This window comes from Cyprinodon tularosa, unplaced genomic scaffold (genome assembly GCF_016077235.1).
Source record: "Cyprinodon tularosa strain WSP-4 unplaced genomic scaffold, ASM1607723v1 ctg404, whole genome shotgun sequence".
Lineage (NCBI taxonomy): Eukaryota > Metazoa > Chordata > Actinopteri > Cyprinodontiformes > Cyprinodontidae > Cyprinodon > Cyprinodon tularosa.
In genome coordinates this window covers 1,064,404-1,086,956 of record NW_024039124.1, presented here as the reverse complement: position 1 = coordinate 1,086,956, position 22,553 = coordinate 1,064,404, and the positions used below count along the sequence as shown (strand labels likewise).

Here is a 22,553-nt window from a genome sequence, read left to right as displayed (position 1 = left end):
GAATGGAAACAGAGCACCGTCGAGTGACTGGATATCTCTGATTATTCGGCAAAGAATAATACTCTGATACAGTCCAAAAGTTCGGCAGAATGAAAGTATTAAGTGCAAACTCCCAAAGCACACTAATATTTCGGTCCACTTTGCTTGAATGATGACGGTAACTTGCACTTCTGACACCAGTGTCGTGTCTTTTACCTCTTGTTTATATGCGTCACGTCTTCGGATGAAGTTAGCTATCTTTGCTAGTTTTCATGTGAGATCTGATTAGCTTCAGGTTCCCTCTTGAATGCATATAGTTTACTCACAGTCTCCGTTGCGTGGGAATGACACGACAGGAATGCTGGATGAAGTTTACCATTTAATGGCTGGTTGGATGATTACAACAGGCTGCAATGACGCCTAGCTCCAACGAGGAATTGTCTTCTCGTCGGGGCCAAGTGGCGTCTTCTATGCAGCTTATCAAACAACTGAACTCAGGATACAGACAGCCAATATTAATAACCAAGGATCCAACTGCCCTCTAGCGGCCACACGTAACATTACACTTACTTCTGTTAAGTCCTATGACTGAACTAGTACATTCGCTACAATATATATATATCATCATATATTGGGCTGGGTATTTTTGCTAAAGTCTTGAATCGATTCGATTTTGATTCATTAAGTTCTAAATCGATTATTTTCGATTTGATCTGTTTTTACAGTTATGAAAGTTGTTTAACTGTGTTTCAAAATGCTCATGTATTTTATTTTTTCCTGTCACATTAAACGCAAAGTGCAAACTTGTAAATCAGACAGTTTAAACTTGAGATGTGAACAAAACTGTCTTATAAGTGCAAACTTGTTTGTGAAAAGTCAAAAATGTAAATTAAATCTATATTTTACCCAGCCCTATACATATATATATATATATATATATATATATATATATATATATATATATATATATATATATATATATATATATATATATATATATATATATATATCAAGGCTATATATATGTGTGTGTATATATAGGGTTGTCACGATACTAAACTTTTCAACTCAATACCCATACTAAGGCAACTATTCAATACTCGATACCATTTTCGATACCACAAGGAAAAAAACAAAGACTCCAAAATTCAACAGAAATATTTTCATTAATAAACAAAATTCAATAAATAAATAAATACAATAAACAATAAGAACAATATTTTGAGGTTGTATGCTGTGCACAGTATTAAGCAAGCTTGATAAAAAACTTACAAAATGAACATTAAGTGTTCTTTCCTTGGCTATGCTTTGCACACATCACAATGATATACTCTAATAATCCCAGAGGGAAATTACTTCTCTGCATTTAACCCATCCCCTTGAGGAGCAGTGAGCTGCCATTGTGAGGCGCCCAGGGAGCAGTGTGAGGTAAAGGGTCTTGCTCAGGGACCCAGAGTGGCAGTCTCTGGGAGCGGGGGATCGAACTCACAATCTCAGGATTGAAAGCCCTATGCCCTAACCACTAGGCTGCCACTCCAATGACACTAGCCAAACCAGCTAAGAAACAAAAATAATTTTCAGCAGCTGCACCTGTTATAAAAAAAGTCTGAAACTGAAAAGTGCACAGAATTATTCAATCACACAGTGTTCAGAAAGTGCATTTTCCTCTATTCTGCACTTTAGATGAATGACTGTTTAAGTGCCACTGGTGGTAGCACTGTATCGATACTTTTGAAAACGAATATCGTATCCGGATACAACGTTTCAGTATCGATACTTTTTTGAGTATCAATACTTTTGGTGGAAAAAGCAGCTATAGAGTAAAAATCATTGTTTGGACTAAATATACATATTTCCTGTAACTGTTATTAGTTGCGGAGCATGCATTTAGAAGCTTTCTTTCTGATTATCCTTACAAGAGGGAAGCCCACATTTTAAAGGGTTCATTAAACTCCTCAAAGGCTTCATTGATATTTGTGAAAGTTTTATTTTTCTCCCTTCTTTCAGTCACGTTGCTCTGGGGCGTTGTTAAAGATTCAGCCTTTCCCACACCTAATGGTACAGCGTGTCTGTGTTACCGATGCTGTTAAAATAGCCACATTCTTCAGCTGGATGATATTTATAGCTCAAACTCTGACATCATGCTGGAAAGTACGGTAAGAGCAAAGATCCTAAAGACGTGAATGTTTCCTCACAGCTACATTTCGTCTCACTGTTTCCTCCTATTACTCTGGATAATGTAATTTCTTCTGGTTCATTTAAGTAGGAGCAGTTTAACTAATGTTAAATTACTGTTTGATTAGAAACCTTTTTTTAATATATATATTTATGCTAGAATGAAATCGGCTCACTCATTGATATCTGCTATGATTTTTGAATGGAAGAATTTGATGGATTTCATTTTCTCAAACCTCCTGAGATTGACTTAGGGCTGAAACTAGGGCTTAAATAATCAATTAGGTTGAATTTTCAATTCAGTTTATTTAAAATAGCGCCAATTCATAACAGATGTCATCTCAAGGCAGTTTACAGTTCTCCAGATCATACAGTCAAATTAATTCAAAGTTTTCTATCTAAAGAAAACCAGTTGATTGCATCGAGTCATTGACTCGAATGCTTAGCACTTAGCATGCTTGTAGCGACCGTGGAGAGGAAAAGCACCCTTTAAACAGGAAGAAGCTTAGTTTAATTTCATTAATCATTATTTATTATTTAATTAAATAGTGTCAACTAATGTAGTGATCTATTAATTGTTTACTTTAGTATAGATACTCCAGACCATGTCATACCATTAGCTATAAGAGATACCCAGACAGAGCAGTAATGAGACTAAATTTCTAACAGATACATTTTGCATTATGTTGACTTTTTTCAGCATCGGTATGCTCTATCCTGTGGTCCTCAATTGGCATAGTTTTAAATTCTGTATAAAATCTTCTTTTGCTCTGGTTGATAATTGATTAATTGATGAATAACTGATTAATTAATCATTAAATCATCATAAATAAGTTTTTCTGATTATTCAACAATTAAAATTATTTGATCAGAAAATTAATCAACAGATCAATCGATTAAAATAATCATAAGTTGCAGCCCAAGATGAAACCTAACCCAGTAAGTAAAATAACTGTGCATGATCAAACATGCATCACCTTTAGACAAAGTTATTTAGATCCCTTGATAATGGTAATCTTTAGATTTTACATGTTTATCCTGATTTTAAGCAATATTAAGAATGTGCGGTGGCTCAGCCAGAGTATCAACTTGAATCTAACAAAGAATCTATGGAGAAATATAAAGATTAGGGTTTTTGCAGGTACCCTCCCCATGGTAACTTAACTACTTAAGAGTTCATCACTGAATCTGAAAAAATACAATTAGCAGAGAAAACATAAAAACTCATGCTTAGCAAATATAAAGAGTTTGACTGATGTAATGCCAATAAAGATGCTTCCTTTATTATTTAGAAGGCTGTCAGTAATTTCAGACATCTTTTTCACAACATGAGGACCCAAATTTGGGTCCTCAGCACTCGCCCCAAGATGGTTTTTAGACCTGTAACATATTCTCTTGGGTCTTGCCTTTATTTTGATACCAAAACAATTAAAATAAACTCTGTAGTACTTGAGATATATTCAATTAATTTTGGGCATGTTATTTTCAAGCATATTTCTCAAAAACAGGCCTAGTGTCCAAGAGGTTAAATAAAATGTGTCATAAATGCTTTGCAGCTGAAATTAAATTAATTATATCTAAGGAAGCAGCATGAACAACAGTTTTTCCTGGACAAATCTACACTAACAAAGCACAAAAAATGCAAACCACTCTGGTTCACTTTGGAGCTTAATGGGGGGATGGTGACCCCCTTATAACCTAAAAAATGTCTAAGTTCTCTAAAGTATAGCAACACCGCATCTTTCTGAGGAAATTACTAACTCTATTAAAAAGTAAAATGATAATACTGAATTAAAATCGGACATATGATTAGTCTGTTGTGCAGAACTCATTAATAAATTAGGAAATTCTATTTAGTTCTAACAGTGAGAGTTTTTTTTTTTATCAGTCTGGTCTATTGTTTCAGTGGCAGAGATATTGAAGCATTATTTTAGCTCGTCTGATATGAGCTCCTTGACCAAACGTAGCTTTTTTTTTGTCGTGGCCTTCCGGTTTAGGATTTCTAGCTTACTTCAGGAGTATCAGTCAGCACTAAACGGGAAGCCTCCCTTTTCTGACTCACCACCTTTCATGGGAAAGTCATTAAGACTGATCCAAACCTGGAGTAAGACTGACCAAAACACACTAAATGCAGTTCAAACTGGAATAAACTGGATATATACTTAATTTAGTTGCCAGTTTTGTTACACTTTAAATACCCTTGACAAGAACTTTGACATTTAAATGTCCAAACCTTTAACTACTTGCCATAAAAAGTGTTTGGATTAGACATCAGTTCCACATGAGGAGGTTTCAGTCTGGAAAATAAAAAGTTGCCCTCTAGGAAACGCTTACTTCATGAAGCATGTTATGGAAAAGGTTGTAAATAGAGAACAGCTGGCATTAAATAGGCACATTAATGGCAGGACAAATGTTTGTTTGAAACAGAACTAGGACTGATTTTCCTTCTTTTGAAAAATATAATAAATATAAACTTATATGTTGTCCATTTTTATTCACAGATTGTTATGATGGAGGGATAACAGACGGAGGAAGAGGAAGAGATGTCGTTCTTTGGTTTGGATTGTTTCACAGAGCCTGAGAGGGGTAAGCCCTCCAGATGTTTAATCATTTATCGTGTAACTTTGATGTGGAGTTATTTTTACTTTAGGCATTATTCTTATTTCACATATAATAAGATCATTCTTTTATGTTTTGCAAGTCAGTCACCAGAAAAGTACAAGCTACTATCTACTTTAGCTGAAGCCAATAGTCGGGCAAAGAGATTATCCTGACATGACACATGAACTGAAACCCAATGGGCCAAGAAGATGGCATGTTTGAGAGCACTCTTCTACATTGTGAAGCACAGGGGTGGCAGTATCATATTGTCATGGTGTTAGATAACATCATGAGAAAAGAACATTATGGGGAAACATTAAATCTGCATCTTACTTAACCTGTCAGAAGCCAAAACTTAGACCCTCATTGGTTTTCCAAATAGATAATAAGCTATATTAAGCCTATTATTCTATATATATTTATAAAGTGACTCAAGAACAACACATTAAATGTTAAATAGTTGCCATCATTAAGCTATCATCTTAGTCCTGTAGAAAACGTTTCTCACTTTTGGATTAATGAAATAGTGGAAAATGTATAGTGGAGTATTTTTGTGAAGTTTTGAAAAGACCCAACCTCTCCACTTAAAAAGAAAAAATGCACATGCACAGCCCTGTACCCGTTCCCAAGAGGGAACGCATATGAAACGCGTGTGAGAGCATGTACTCTCCCAGTTCTCCTCGTGAATGCTATCTAAAAGTTGCTGTTTTCATCGCTTATACAAGCTTACTTTCCAAAAGATATGCAATTTTTCCACAATGTCAGACTCACCGCCGGTAAATGAAAAAGGCGAAGAAAAAAAAAGAAAAAGAAAAAGGCGAAGAGCCTGTAGGACGGCCTTCCGTAAACATGTCACTAGAAAGATTGGCAATTAGGAGGGCCACTTATTTTGAAGATTCACCTGGAAAAAGATCATCCTCTAGTACCATACCTTTAAATGCCTGGAAGACCATGAAGAACTTGTTTGTTAAAGAAGGACTCAGTATGGTTAGACTTATATATTATCTTTTTTGTTCACTTCGTTTATACATCTGTTCTATATTAAACATACTTTTATAGAAGCATGCTCCCAAAATAATATTTCTTTTGCCTTTTTAAAGCTGAGCTGGAGAGGAAGCTCAGAGCCAATGACCGGGAGTACAACCGCTCCTTCAAATATGCAGTAAGTACCAAGCAGTCAGTGCATTCTGTTTGTTTTGCTGTTTTGACTTAGACTTAGACAGACTTAGACAGATTTTATAATTTCTTTTTGTTTACACACAAGTGTAAACAAAAAGAAATTTTGTACAGCTCTCTAGACTATATCATTTTTTTAAAGTGCAGCCTTGATAAGTTAAGCAGCAGTGATAAAAAACATTGTGATGAAAAACAGTAATATAAACATATGACAGTACAGTTACAGTAACATTCAGTTTTTTTTATGTTTGTTTGTTTTTTTTTGCTCTACTTTTCTTCCTTTATCCCTGTGTACCTTTAAGACATAACAATTTGGATTTTTTTTGTTTGTATGCGGAAACAAATCTCCCTCTAGGGTGTGTCTTGATTTGTTTGTGTCTGGTTCTTATCAGCAGACTGGATGTCAGCCAAAAAACTGAAGGTAGTCCTGAAGAAACTCCAGAGTTGGTAGCAAAACACATTAGAGGACATTAAAGGGGATTAAGTAGACATTTGTACTGATACATCACTTCTAAATAGTCACTATATAGTATAAACCCACCAAAGGATTAATCCTTTAAATTTCAAAGTGGTATAAACACTCATTTCCCCTGTATAAGCTTTTACAGACAGAACTGTCCTGTGTGGGGTGGTTTTGTCAGTATAGAGATTTTGGTGATAATAGAACGGCTTAGAAACTTTTCTCCTTCCCGGCAAGAGCCACCTGTTGTAGAGCAGCCAGTTTAAACCAATTTTACATCCTTAAATATGAGACAAATGTCACCAAAAAAACCCAGATGTTTTTTTGTTTATTTATTTTTTACTTTGGCTGTCTGTTTTCTTCTTTTTCCTGCTATGTTCTCTGTTTTGTGTTCCTCTCGTCTCGTACAGGTGTGGAAGCAGACTTCTAGGAGTCATTGTATGTCTTCTATGTTGTCTATTTTTGCTGTTTTGCTTTATTTTCTCTTTACAGATACTTTTCCTGTCTCTATCGTTCTCTCTCTCCCCTTAGTTCTTAAACCCTCTTTTTTCAACCAGGGGGATTTGTGGCGACAGAGCATCTTGCACGAGAAACAGCTCTGAAAAATCTTTCAAAAGCTGAAATCTGTTCACGTCTATCTCCATTTTACTAAGTCCAGAGGAAAAAAATATGGAATTAGAAATCACAAAGATGACTTCCTGTGTGATGTGCTCAAAATGTCCGACTTATTAATAATAAGAAAAATGTAAAAGTTATCATTTCTAATTTAATTAGATATGGATATCCACCACAAAATTGGCCCTACTATAACTGCAGCTGCAGTAATCTTTTATGTCATTTTGACTGATAAAAATATATTGATAGATGTCAGAAATTATACTCTAGATATCTGCAAGGTTTCCTTCATTCTTGATATCTAAAATAAAAATTATGATCAGTAACAACTGGAATATGGGGATCTGAAATATATTTTTAGACTTTATGTTATGTCGACTATATCAAATTCTGTTATTTAGGTATGTGTATTGACAGAGTTTTTTATTTAAAGCAGTTTCTCATCAAAAAATAACAACAAAAATCATCAACAAACACTACATAATAAATAAACATAAAAAATAAACAAGTTCCATCTATCTTGGACAGCTTCATCTTTTCATGGCTCAAGAGCAGTCTATGAGCAAATGCAAAGTACCCCAGGCAAGGAGTTAAAACAGGAACATCTAGCTGCAAGGCAAAAATACTACAAATTGCACCATTTTGCAGCCTGGAAAATACAGCTGTATTTAGTAAAATAAAATAAAAATATCATAACATGATTAGGATGCTGAATACTTGAAGAGAAAAGTACTACCTATATAACTAAAGTTAACTATAAAATTAGATAATTGAAAGGTTCTGAAACCTTGGTGCTTAATATGCTAAGGAAACACTCAGCTAGCACTTAATCTGCAATATGTTTCATTACATGATTTGGTGATTTAGTCAACACATCTATAAATGTCTACGATTTTCTGCTTCCCTAAATCAACCTCTTGATAGCTGGCTAGCTCTTGTAGTTTCAGAGAGGTTTGTCCCTATTTATTTGTCCTGGAAACATGATTCATCTCGTCAGCTCATAATGCACTTAATTGGCTTTAGGAAACAGTACTGGAAAAAAAACATTTCAAACCTTGCTGTATAAAGAATGCTATAATATAACATGTAAAACAGACACATATATATATATTTGGATCTGAAAAAATTGAGATTGGTGCATGTCGGGGATAAAAGAATCTAACTAAATTTAAATACTTTCAGCAACACTGTCACATAAACAGAATCAGAATAATAGACATACACTTTATTATTTTATGATAATAATTATTGCAGGGCCTATATTAACGATTAAAGCCGATGTTTCTTACTTCCTGCGTGTTTGGCTCCAACATCTTCACTTGCAGCACTGTTGAAGATGCAGGCTGATGTGCTAAAAACAGATTCTGAGGACTTTTATTATGAACAAATGAAATATTACTGGATTAATTAAGAGATTTTAAATAGTCATTGCTAGGTGGCATAGAAAGATAAAGCGAGTGTTCAAAATTCAGAATGGAGAGGGCAGAAAAAAATTAGAAAAATGAGACTTACTCAAAGACAAAATTCAAAAACATAGTCACTGATTCCTGACTTTCATTTGATATGTTCAGTAATTTTTTCATTCCTTTTTCTCTTTTCTTCCAGACAAATGCAATCAAGACCTCCAAGTACAATTTGTTCACCTTTCTTCCACTCAACCTGTTTGAACAGTTCCAGAGGATTGCTAATGCCTACTTTCTTGTTCTGTTGGTGCTTCAGGTAAGATGCAACAAAAAGCATCCAAATCACAGACCTTAGTGTTAGGAAAACTCAAAGCATCAGTTCCAAATTTTTTGTCTGTTTTTTTTAATTAGAAAACAATCAAACCTTCATTTAAACAACTAAACCCTCTTTCACCAGAGTTTCCTTTAGTTTTAATTTGGTTACTTTGTGCAGCATTGATTCACAGTGAATGTTTAATCAATCAGTCAATCAATTGACTTTATTTCTTTATTTAAATTTGACTTTATTATTACAGCACATTTAAAAAGTGCAGGGGTAATGCAGTGCTGTAAATAAAAATAAAAACAAATAAAAAATTAAAACATAATATTAAAATAGACATAATAACATATTGTTTACAAAAGGGATTTAATAACTACTCTGTTAATAAATGTCTGACTTTAGAAGATTTGATGGTGTGTGTTTATTTCTTCTTCAAATAACTCACCATCATAACAAAGTTTTAAAAACTTAACTTTCCAAGACATGCAGTCACAAAAATAACTATTATATAAAATTATATAAAGCCATATGCATATATCTCTGTCATTACAAAGCAAAACTGCAGGCAATCCTTCCGCATTGATAATGAAAGCAAATTATTCGGTCCATTCTTTGAATCCTCTTTTCTCATCAACTATCTTCCTTTTCTTCCCTTTGGAATCCATGGTGCGAGAAACAGCTGCAGCTTTGTCTGCCTGTCATCGCCCTGCGCTGGTTGGTTGCAAGTTATGATCTCTATGGCTATGAATCAAATTATTGTTTACATTTATTTATTATACAAATGTTTACAGCATTGGAAAACATAATTATTTTTTATTTGAGCTCCTGCACACCATATTAAAACAAACAAAGAAAAAAAAATTGATTTTCATAAATTTTTGAAAAAGCTCCAGGGAGCTGCAAGGGGAATAAAGAGCCGCATGCCACGGGTTGCCGTTCCCTGCACTAGGCTAACACTAATAGTGATGTCATTTTTACTAGTAAGAATGATATTTCTGATATCTGAAATGTTCACTTTAGATAGAAAGAATATTATTAAAGATATCTGAACTACATATCCAGTCAAGCGAATATATGTTAAAATTGCCACTTGAAAATAAGTAAAGATTGTAGATATCTGAAATGTAGTTCTTAGTAGTACAAAATTGAGTCCTGTTTACAGAAGATTTAAATTCAACTGGCAGAAATTTAATTAATGATATCTATGTTACATTTCTGACTAGAAACCATTGTAATTGTGATTAGGGAGAATACCTTAATGCTATCTATAATAGAAATGTGACTAGTCAGTGTGCCAAACTGATGTTAGAACGGAGCCCATAATTGTTTAGAAAGTTTGTCAAAAATTCAAATTCAGGAATTCTAATTTAACTAGTCCTATAATAATATAAGTAGTTGATATCTGTAATGACATTTTTTTTACAAGTAGAAATATATTTCTTTTCATGAAAAAGTATATCTATTTCAGTAACTCTAAGTTCAAAATAAAGTTATACACATCTATACGTTTTTGTATGATGGAGCATTAGGGCCAGGCTAGAGGTAATTCTTTTTTAAAGTCGTAATATTATGAGAATAAAGTTGTAACATTACCAGAATAAAGTAATATAATTACGAGAATAAAGTCGCAAGGAGAATAGTCACAAAAATTACGAGAATGAAGTTGTAACATTGCGAGATTAAAGTTGTAACATTAAGAGAATAGAGCCTTAAAATTACGAGAATAGTTGTAACATTATGAGAATAAAATTGTAACATTACGAGAATAGAGTCGAAAAATTAGGAGGATAAAGTCGTAACATTACGAGAATAAAGTCAGAAAATTATGGGAATAAAGTCGTAATATTATGGGGGAAAAAAGTCCTAATATTACGAGTACATAATACATTTGAAATACATCATCATCATCAACATAATTGCATTTTCCATTATTAAAAAAACATGAGGACTGTAAATTTTGAATCTAAGGAAGGAGCTGATTAAGGAGACCACAAGTAAAAAAACTAAATTATTTAAATACTCAAAACTGAGGTCCAGAAGATCATGACAATATGCAGCTGTTACCATAATATAAAATGTTCTTAATGACAGAAATGTCGCTGAGCAACTTGAAATCTAACAGAAAACTGAACCAGATGTAATCGTTGTTCTGCAGGAATGTTTCTTGCACAACTACTGTCTGTCAGCTTCAGATAGTTAATTGTCTCTGAGGGTGAGGTTGCATGTTAACCACACAGGAAAGCAAAGAATCAAGAGAATAGAAAAGTAAGGAAGTAAAATATCCAACACAGGAAATTGCCTCATCGTGTGCAAAGCAGTGACTTTACACCACTAAGGTCAACTCTAACGTCTGATCTCTAAACAGAGAAGGAATAAACATAAGACATGTGCTGCTCTGTTTGAGTTTTTGAAACAGCTACAAAATGTTATTATAACTGGAAAGGAAACAATAACATTAGTCATTACATATCTATCAACTGTTTTATTTTGAGATCAGAATGGAAGTTAGAAAAGATCCTTTGTGTAAAAAAAGGAGCTCATGCCAATATTGATATATTTTTATTTATATATATATATATATATTAGGGATGGGACGATTTGTGAAAACCGTCCGAACCGTTCGGTTCGACTGTCTCGGTTCGATTCGCGTGTGTTTCGTTCGGTTCATGCGCTTCTCCTTTTTCTCATAGGCAAAGCGTTTACTGCGACCAAAGCCAACCACCAGTAGTAAACACGAAGAAGAAGAAGAAGCAAACCAGCGTAGCCGGGTGTAGCAGGGAAAAAAGTCAGTTGTTGTGGAGAATTGTGTGGGTATGGCGAGTGGGAAAGAACAGGAGCTGGAAGACGCGCCAGCAGCACTTTATAGGTCTGCTGTATGGGACCGCTTTGCATTTAGAGTGACCTACGATGACGGCGGAAAGAAAGTTGTGGATAAAAGTGCAACAGTGTGCAAGCATTGTGCAACACGTTTTGTTTATGCTAACAACAACACGACCAACATGTCATGCTAACCCCGAAATCCCTCATACTCCGTCAGCAACCCCAAACACCAAAATAATACGGTTGTAAAATAAATCCATATATTCGAAGTCCTGTGCAATGAATTTATTCACCAGATCAGCAGACATAAACATTGATGTATGGCGTCACCATTAGTCGAGTTGTAAAAAAAAAAGAAAAAGAAGGGGGATGGTGGAATTTATTTATTTATTTATTATTTTTTTTGTAGTATACGTAGCGTAATGAATATAGTCTATTAAGCTAAAGCAATATGCATGGTATGGTTATTACATGTCAGGTACGCCGGTCATTGACCTTGACCAAGGCACCTTTCAGTAGAACTGCAGTCAGTCCCTGGACTGACATGGCTATCACTGCCCCTACAGAGTTAGGGACAAAAAGGACAAATTTCCAACTGGGATCATTTTCGTTGTCATGGTAGGACACTTCTTTGATTTTACATTGGAAAATCTTTTGGCAATTAATCTATTAAGATTTGGAAGTAAAACTCACAAAACATTGCAAATGGATATAATCCTTTCAAGCCAAGTATTTTTTCATTCAAATTCAATCAATTAAATTGAAACAGCTGAAATTATTTTCAAAATCTAAAAAAACGTATAAGCCTGAAAATGAAATAAGCCTATATAAAATCTAAAAATTTTACTCACCTTTCAAATATTCATTTAGAGTATTTATTTTATAAAATAGACTGTTTATCAGAAAATCAGTATTGCTTCTTTTGGCTATTTTAAAATAAGCTAGGCTACATGCTGGCAATGAATGAGGTAAAACTATTTCTATCGAAAAACTCTCACAAAGAGAAAAGACAATTAGGAGAAATTCATTGATACAATAACTTTGTCTTTGGCGCTCAGACCTCGGCAGGAAACATAGCGCTTAATTTTGATAGATATGCATAAACAGGAGTAGAGAATAGGGCTTTTTCCCCCCAGGCCTGAAACTTGTGGGTGAGTGGAGATAGATGAAGTTGGTCAGTCTGTAGACTGCTGGTTAGCGAGACGGTGTGCTGAGCTTTATGGGGTGATCCAGTGGACTGCATGAGCTGATACTAGAGCTTCACTCAGGGACCTGTCCATCATGAGCAAGCATGAAGCAACTGTGGAGATAAAAAAACTCCCCGTTGGGAAGAAACCTTTGGCAGAACCATGCTCAACATGGCCGTCTTCTGCCAGACCGGTTGAGTTGAGACAGGGAACACAGTAAGAGTCCAGGAGGAATCACATTCTGATTAAGCTTTAGCTACGATGGTGGAGGAGGGGCTGGAGGTGGGTTGAAACGATATCATCTGAATAAAGTCACACAGCGCATCCACAGTCTCCGCATAGGAGCAGACAGTGCGGTTCGGAGGCCTTTGGATGTCCATTGGCTTTCGTTAAGGTGTAGTTCAAAGCTTATTGGCTGTGTTGCAGGTGGATATAGGAGAACAATAACTTTCTTCAGTTGAACTTCCGCCTAGGCTCCATTTCAATCTAAAAAACTCACACAAAGAGAAATGACAATTAGGAGAAATTTAGTGATAAAATTACTTTGTCTTTGGCACTCAGACCTCGGCAGGAAACATAGCGCTTAATTTTGATGCATGAACAGGAGTAGAGAATAGGGCTGTTTCACCAAAAAAAAAAAAAAAAAAAAAACAATTGCAGAGGTTAAGGGCCGATACGACAGCATGCTCAGAAGGCAGAGACTGAATTGAAAGCTAAGAAAAGTAGAACAGCAGGAAGAGTAAAAGAGGAGATGAGCCGCAAAGGCTCACTAAAAGACCAGTGAAAAGAGGGCTAGGGCCAGTTGCCACGAAGGCCTACTGAAATTTGTGAAGGGATGGTGAGGTGTGGTGAATTGTAATGGGATGAATGAGGGGATGATTGCTGGAATGAATGATAGGATGAATTATATGATGAATAATAGGAGGGAGCCTGGTATAAAACCATCTGGCATGATGAATTACAGGAGAGAGATGGGTGATGAGAATGGGTTATGAACACAACTGAAATAACCAAACATTCAGATCTCAAGGATATGAATGAGTTTTGAAACCACCACCAATATTTGTAATTAGCTTACCCTTAAAGGCTGAGAGAACGTTGGACAGTTCAGATGAATGAATGCATGCTCAGGGGGAATATGTGAGGCATAGGCTGAAGACCATAAGCCTAGTCGCTGAGAAAATCAAGGAGCCACAGACCACTGTTGTGGCTGCTCCATTCTGCATGAATGGCCCCGACGACACAGCTATAGCAAATGGGCAAACCTCACTAAGCAGAGAAATAGAAATTATGAGGGGTGCAGCAATGAACCGCAAACCAACTATTCGAGAACCCCCCCCAAAACCTATGGATCGGACATCATCCATAAAATTGAAGTATGGCTGCAGACAGAATGATGGGATAGTAGAAAGATTGCCAAACTAATCGAGAAGCAGTCTAGACCAAAAGAGAAGTCAGAAGGCAGCTCTTAAACAGTGAACGTGACAAGGAGGAAGGAAATGTAATAGCCAGATCAAGCAGCCTGGAAAGAGTAACGCTGGAATGATGTGCAATGGCAAAATTGCTGACCAAGCAAGGAGACAATGACGCTTGAAAATAAAGATGCGGTGATGACTTTGGTGATAACAGCAATGATAGGCTGTTGCTGAGCACCACAACCACAGACGAGCTCTACGTAGCCATGAGCTAAGGGTGCGAGCAGAAAACACGACCGTGCAGCAATGAGATAGGGACATGATACACGAGCCGCGATGAGTTGAGAAAGTGAGATGTGGACGCAATAATCTAGCTAACCTGCAAGCCACGATTACCGAAGACGAAACAAGCAAGACGCGATGGGTAAGCAAGGTGTTTCTGTTGAGATACTTATGCCATGATGTGCTAAGTGGTTCGAAGCAAAGCGCCTGTGATGCGAGCGCATGAATGGGTGTGGGTGCTATGCGCCTGGAGCAATGAGCTGAGCTGTAATGCACCTGCTGCGTTGAAAAAAGGGGGCCAGGAAGTGCGGCGGCAATGGATAGAAGCAGGATGTGTCAATGGGTATGGGAGACATGGAGTTGCCACCACGATGCTAGAAGGCGGCATAAAATGCCCGCCTCGATGCTCTTGCCATAAACACACACAAATGATAGAAGGCACCATGAGGCGCCCGCCGTGATGATGGAAGGCGCCATAATCGCACGAGGCTGCCAGAAATTCTGCTACGACAGATCTAACGTACCATGACGCTCCTGCAGAGATGTATGGAGGGCCCATGAGCGTTTGAGCAATGGATGGAGGGTGCCAAGCTTCTATAGTGATGGAAAAAGGGGCTCCATGAAGCGGCGTGCATGAAGGTGCCATAGCACCTGCAGCGATGGAAATTGGTGCCGTTAGCACCTGTAGAAATGGATGGATGGCACCCAGCGCACCTGCAGCGGTAGGAAAAGGCAACATGAGCACCTGCAGTGATGGGAAAAAGGCACCATAACCGCCTGCCACGGTGATATTGGTCGTCCTAACACTTTCAGCAATGAGAAAGGAATGCAATAAAGCACTTGTTGCAATAGATGGAGGGCGCCTAGGGCCCCCGCCACGGTGAAACGAGTCTAACTTGGTGCAGATTTAGATACAAACAATGCACTGAGGGGAATGTCTGTGACTGTTCTGATGTTGAGACATGCAGTTGATGATGATCTGAAACTAGAAGCAGAGATTAATGAATGCAGTGGGCTACATAATCACCAACCAGACAACTGGTGCAGCAGACACATACACTATATTGCCAAAAGTATTTGCTCACCCATCCAAATTATTGGAATCAGGTGTTCCAATCACTTCCATGGCCACAGGTGTATAAATTCAAGCACCTAGGCATGCAGACTGTTTTTACAAACATTTGTGAAAGAATGGGTCGCTCTCAGGAGCTCAGTGAATTCCAGCGTGGAACTGTGATAGGATGCCACCTGTGCAACAAATCCAGTCGTGAAATTTCCTCGCTCCTAAATATTCCACAGTCAACTGTCAGCTGTATTATAAGAAAATGGAAGTGTTTGGGAACGACAGCAACTCAGCCACGAAGTGGTAGGCCACGTAAACTGACGGAGCGGGGTCAGCGGATGCTGAAGCGCATAGTGCGAAGAGGTCGCCAACTTTCTGCAGAGTCAATCACTACAGACCTCCAAACTTCATGTGGCCTTCAGATTAGCTCAAGAACAGTGCGCAGAGAGCTTCATGGAATGGGTTTCCATGGTCGAGCAGCTGCATCCAAGCCATACATCACCAAGTGCAATGCAAAGCGTCGGATGCGGTGGTGTAAAGCACGCCGCCACTGGACTCTAGAGCAGTGGAGACGCGTTCTCTGGAGTGACGAATCGCGCTTCTCCATCTGGCAATCTGATGGACGGGTCTGGGTTTGGCGGTTGCCAGGAGAACGGTACTTGTCTGACTGCATTGTGCCAAGTGTAAAGTTTGGTGGAGGGGGGATTATGGTGTGGGGTTGTTTTTCAGGAGCTGGGCTTGGCCCCTTAGTTCCAGTGAAAGGAACTCTGAATGCTTCAGCATACCAAGACATTTTGGACAATTCCATGCTCCCAACTTTGTGGGAACAGTTTGGAGCTGGCCCCTTCCTCTTCCAACATGACTGTGCACCAGTGCACAAAGCAAGGTCCATAAAGACATGGATGACAGAGTCTGGTGTGGATGAACTTGACTGGCCTGCACAGAGTCCTGACCTCAACCCGATAGAACACCTTTGGGATGAATTAGAGCGGAGACTGAGAGCCAGGCCTTCTCGTCCAACATCAGTGTGCGACCTCACAAATGCGCTTCTGGAAGAATGGTCAAAAATTCCCATAAACACACTCCTAAACCTTGTGGACAGCCTTCCCAGAAGAGTTGAAGCTGTTCTAGCTGCAAAGGGTGGACCGACGTCATATTGAACCCTATGGATTAGGAACGGGATGTCACTTAAGCTCATATGTGAGTCAAGGCAGGTGAGCAAATACTTTTGGCAATATAGTGTAGCTTCCTAAGAGGTCACTAAATGACAGTAAAACATGGTGAACTACCAAAAGAAAAGCCACAACAACTCCACGAGGCTTGGAAATGACCATGATTCAGTTTAAAAGTGATAAAAATTGAGAGTCTGCCAGGGGACTATCATTAAGAGTGACGAGACATCCACTTGGAAATTCACCCCATCTATGTGGTGAAGTGAAGATTGAATGTACGTGATAAGCCATACCTAAAATAAGTATTTTATTTTCTATTTTTTTTATATATATTAAATGGATTTCTGTAGATCACGTTTCGCCTGGTTAAATCAATTATTTAACGGCTTTATTGAGTCCGATTAAGAAATTTGGGTTCTAGTAACTCGAGAATTATTCATCTAATATATGGATGATGAGAAATTAACTAGTGTTGCTGATTGACCAGGCAGAAAGTTTTTATGCGGTTAGACCAAAACGTTATACAAATCAATTTTAAAAATTAGGTTCAAATGACTAATTAAAGTCAGTGGCAATAGGAAACAACTACTTTTCACAAAACTTTGGTTTCTAAATTCAGGCTTCCTTAAAATTAAATCTGTGACAAGCATGAGTGAAATCGAAACAGGAACGACGTGATTTATCCATGAAAAGCAGCGCTCAATCTGCTGGTTAAATCGCCATGACATAATGACAGAGAAAAATTGTATAAAAACCAGCCGGGGGACCTGAAAGGCAAAGAACAGAGGACTGATGTTAATTGACGATGAGAAACTGTGAGCTGTAGAAGCACGTGCTTGCAATATTTTTTAATAGAGATAAATGAAAATGTGGAAAGCAAAATTTTTTCATATAGAATTAGGAAGTGAAGCAGTCAAAAGTGCTGCAGCATTTAACTTTAAAGTCTCTTCAGTTGCATAGTTGTTCTTTTCTCTTTCCTGAATCTCTTCTCTCTATTGTGACCAAAGGACTTATTTTAAATATGTGGAGAGCAATTGGTGGCAGGCAGTCTGCTTAGAAATTAGGAAGGATTGGATTTATTCCAACAATACACCAACTGCTAATATAATGTGTTTAAGTTATTAAATAGCTCAACATATTGATATATTGGCATGTTTGACCTAGTCATCACTTAACTAACAAGTCTAATTTGCAAACAACTTTACACGTTTAACGTTTCAAGTTACATGGTTTTTGGGGGGGAAAATAAAGTTTTCTGCTTCCTGCTGTTGGTTTGCTAAACACTCTAATGCTCACATTCAGCTCTGCTCTGCATCACGTAACGTCTGTGTCAAACTTCGGCATTAGCATGTGCATGCTCATGGTGCGCTCAGAAAAGAAGTAACTGCACTTTAATGATTTTAGCTGTTTTAACAGTTAAAGGATAGACATATTTTGCCACGTTTTGTTTGAATTATTCAAGAAAAATGCAGGACTTGCTTTAAAAACAATAGGCTACATGATTGGACAACAATATAACACTTGCTTTCTGTTGTGTGTTGTCTTTTTGGCTACCCGCCAATATGACTGGCAGATGGACAGTTCCACCTGCTGATCACAAAAGTTACCGGCATTTGCATGGGTGGCTGGTGCCAATTTCATGCACTGGTCAGCACATTCAACTTTGTACAGAAAAAAGTATTGAATGTTAATATTTCATTCATTTAGACCTAGTATGTGTTATTTGAATTTCCCTTTATTGTTTTGAGCAGTGTATTTTAAAGTTTCCATCTTCTTCAACTACCTGTGCTGAAGGGTTAAATTTGTATCATTCTGAACTGTGATCAGGGGCTGCACAATCCAAGGGCCTTAACTTTGGAGGAGCTGCAGAGACCATGGGCGTAGGTTTGCATAGGGACCATAGGGACATGTCCCTACCAAAATTTCGAACCAACCTAATTGTCCCGACCAATAATTGGATGTGAGCAACATGTTTATAATTTACAGCAGTAGTTGTTGCAGCAGTGGCTTCTTTTCCTCTCGCAGCTCCTCTGCCTGGTCTCTCCTGTCCCTTTCATGTAGCAGCTCATGGAACTGTGCTGCGCTCTTTAACTCAACTCTCATTGGTTGTTCTGCCTTAAGTTCCGCCTTCTCTCTCTCTGATTGGCTGTTTTCTAGTCCGCGTGTGCTTGGAGCACAACATTGAAAATTTATTCACACTAGAATGCAGCGGTTACTACAATTAATATTAGGCTACAAAACAAGTCCCAATAAAAAAAAATGAATATCATGTACACTAAAAAACAAAAACCTTTTTTTTTCTTTTATGAAACGAAATATTCTGAGTCATTCCCAGGTTTTCTCTGCATAGCCGAAAAACCAAACATGGAGAAGCAGCTTTTGATTGTAATGCTCCTGTAAATGGTAGAAGCACTGAAACCCTAAATTGCTTTAAACTCAGATGAAACATTTATCTGTTTATACTGGTATTTAAATTTGAGTTTGTACTAAAACTCAGATTAATTGAGTTTCTTTCATTTTATTATCAATGATTTTAATGTACTACACTTTGTTGTCTTGTTCCTGAAATGGGTATAAGTAAACCTACCTTGCCTTATTCATGGACCCCACTAGATTTTATGGAAGAGTTTTTGAAGAGAATCTTTGTTGAAAGAAAGCTATACAAAGTACAGTTTTCAGTTTGTAACAAAAAAAGAAGTTCTGGTTGTATTGGAGAACAGGGAAGCTGACTGGAGATTATAGAAAGATGAGTAGAGCTGCATACATAACAGTCCTGACAGAAAAACTTTATTAAGGTGCTAAAGACTTTGGAAAAAGGGGATTTCCATGCCTTCAGAACGACTAAAAGTACAGCCAGAGCTGCAATGGAAGGGTTAATGGCCTAGTCAAAGTCCAGACCTTAAACAATTAATCTGACTAGGTTTGAAAATTGTTGTTGTGTTCTTCACCCAAGCTGACTCAACTTCCCCAAAGAATTGACTAAAAACAGCTAAATACAGATACATGCCAATGTTACAGAATAAGGTAAAAGTTCTTTATTCCAATTTGCTGTGTTTTACTTAACTGGAACAAGTGTAAACTGAAGACTTTGTCTGTGATGTCCAGCTGATTCCCCAGATCTCCTCCCTATCCTGGTTCACCACCGTCGTGCCTCTTGTCCTCGTGCTGTCAGTCACCGCCGCTAAGGATGCAACTGACGATATAGTAAGCAGAATTTCAAATATTACTGTTCTCTCTTTACCTTATTAAAATGGACTCAAGCTTTCTTCCCCTCTGTGCTGACAGGTTACCCTTTTTTAGACTGAATAGTTAAACTTTTTAGGTTTGGGCCTTGCTGTTAGATGAGAATCCCTCTACCAGAATCAAAGATTCATTTCAAGTGACAGAGCAGTTAGTTTGCAGCAGGTATGAAATCTGCAAGCTGGGTGCCATTGTTCTGACATGATAAAAGTATCAAACCAGTTAGCTTGTCCAGATTTGATATAGATGGTCTTACACCTTTAAGGTCTTTGAAATCTTATTGGCCTGATGCCAACCGGCCACACAAGATTCCAGAAGAGAACTATTTCAATGTTTCCTTTTTCTATCTAAAATTCTTGAAAAAACAGTGACTAAACAAGTATGTCACCACTTAGACCATGATGAACTTTTTGAAGAGTTTCAGTCTGGCTTTAGAGCTCATCATAGCACTGAAATGGCTCTGGTGAACGTTGCTAATGATATTGTCATGGCCTCAGATAATGACTTGTATCTGTACTGTACTGTCCTGTTAGATCTCAGTGCTGTATTTGATACAGTTGATTATAATATTCTTTAGAAACACTTTAATATTTTGTAGGAATTAAATGAACAGCACTAGGCTTATTTAAATCTTATTTATCTGACAGATTTCAGTTTGTTCACGCTAATGATAAATCTTCCTCATGCTCAAAGGTTACCTGTGGAGTGCCACAGGGATCAGAACTAGGACCAATTCTCTTTACTATACATATGCTCCCAATCGGTGTTATTATTATACAGCATGGGATTAATTTCCACTGTGATGCTGATGAAACTCTGCTGTATCTGTGTGTAAATCCAGATTAAGCTAACCCATTACATAGATTACAGGCATGTCTTGTAGACATAATAACCTGGATGACTCTTAACTTTCTGCTCCTGAATGCAGACAAAACAGAAATTATTGTCTTTGAATCAGACAAAGAATCAGAAAAAGAAGCTGATTATTCAGTCATTTTATTTGGATGGGAATAAACTGATCTCAAATGATAAAGCAAAAACAACCTGGTGTTATTTTTTTATCAGAACATCTCGTTAAATCACATATCAAAGAGGTTTCTAGAATGTCTATCTTTCTTCTCCGAAATATTCCCAAAAAAATTGAAACATCTTGTCCAGGGGTGATGCTGAGAAACTAGTCCATGCATTTGTTACTTCAAGGCTGGACTATTTTAATTCTTTACTATCAGGAAGTCCACACTCTGGGCCGGATCTATCAAAGGTTTGCGTGTATAAAAACGTGAGCTATTTCACTGCGCACGCTAAAAAATGTACAAACTGATCTATCAACAGCGTGCTAAAAGGATGTGGTCTATAAAACGTGCTAAATAGCGCCTCTTATCCATTTAGTACTTTTTCTGCAATGAATATGGGCGTCTTGTGGGAGGAGAACATGTAAATATATTAATTTAGCACTCGCAAAGTGATTTATCAAACCTGAAAGCAATTTTGCTAACGGTATCTGACTCTATATTTAACACCTTTCAAAAGAAGGTGCAAATGGTCTGTATGCGTAATTGCGCACACATGGCAGCGGTTATTGTCGCAAAAAGGAGACATCGAAATGAAGCAAGGAGACGCAGAGAACGCATTTTTTCACTCCGTGTGAATATTTTTGGAATGAACGAGAAAACGATCATGAAAACATGTCGTTTATCCAGCATTGACATTTTGAAGCTGTTGGAGGAACTCCGAATGGATTTGGAGCCAGCCACAAGGAGGACCCACGCAATACCAGATATCACAAAACTCCTTGCAAAATTGCACTTAATCTCATCCACAGTCACTTCTTGTGAGCCATTTGGTATGTGCATTTTTCTACAGGCCAATACAAAACATCTGTTTTCTTTTTGTTTGTTTTTTTACTGCAGTGAAGTAGAAATTCAGCCACATACCACCTTAGGGAATAAAGGTTGCCAAAGATTTATATATATATATATATATATATATATATATATATATATATATATATATATATATATATATATATATATATATATATATATATATCTGGAGGGGGTAGGGGTGTCACTGTAAGATTTAAATTTGTTAATGCACTAGTTTGTACAAACTACAAACTACTTTGCCGCAAACCACAAAACGCGCAAAACCATCATTTAAATAGGGTGTCTCCAACAGTTTTGCACCTGCCACCAGTTACGCAATCTCTCTTGTTAAATCACCCGCAAACCATGGTTCAGCCCCTCGCGCAAAATTCCAGTTTGCGAGCGCAAATTACTGCACGCAAAATTGGATCTTGATAAATCCGGCCCTCTGTTGTTAAAAGCCTTCAAATTTTTCCACTTTGAGATCAGTAAAGTCAATCAATCAATCAATCAAATGCTGCAACCATGCTGCAACCAGCGTTCTGATTAAAAAATTATTTAGTTATCAGGCTCAAGTCAGCATCTAGAGTAATGGAGGTATAACCATTTCCAACATCTTAAATTTAGTTTGAAAATTACTTTGAAGCCGTATACATCGCTAACCTCTCTCTCTTTGAGGTTTTCAAGATACAGCACCTGTTGTTAAATGACCCAGTGAAAAACCAAGGACTTACTGGAAATACCCCATGATCACCCGTGTAAAGTTAAAGCATCATGT

General features: G+C 37.3%; 1 protein-coding gene across 2 annotated transcripts in view; it reads left to right on the top strand.

Moving 5' to 3' along the window:
- Window positions 1-22,553, top strand: part of LOC119791902 (phospholipid-transporting ATPase ID-like) — an 84,380-nt gene that overhangs the window by 31,261 nt on the left and 30,566 nt on the right. For both annotated transcript variants that reach the window (XM_038298270.1, XM_038298271.1), the window contains 4 exons: window positions 4,656-4,740; window positions 5,856-5,917; window positions 8,612-8,725; window positions 19,776-19,874. In XM_038298270.1, coding sequence (XP_038154198.1) covers window positions 4,698-4,740; window positions 5,856-5,917; window positions 8,612-8,725; window positions 19,776-19,874 — 318 coding nt within the window. In that variant the 5' untranslated portion in view covers window positions 4,656-4,697. The remainder of the gene's footprint in view (window positions 1-4,655; window positions 4,741-5,855; window positions 5,918-8,611; window positions 8,726-19,775; window positions 19,875-22,553) is intronic.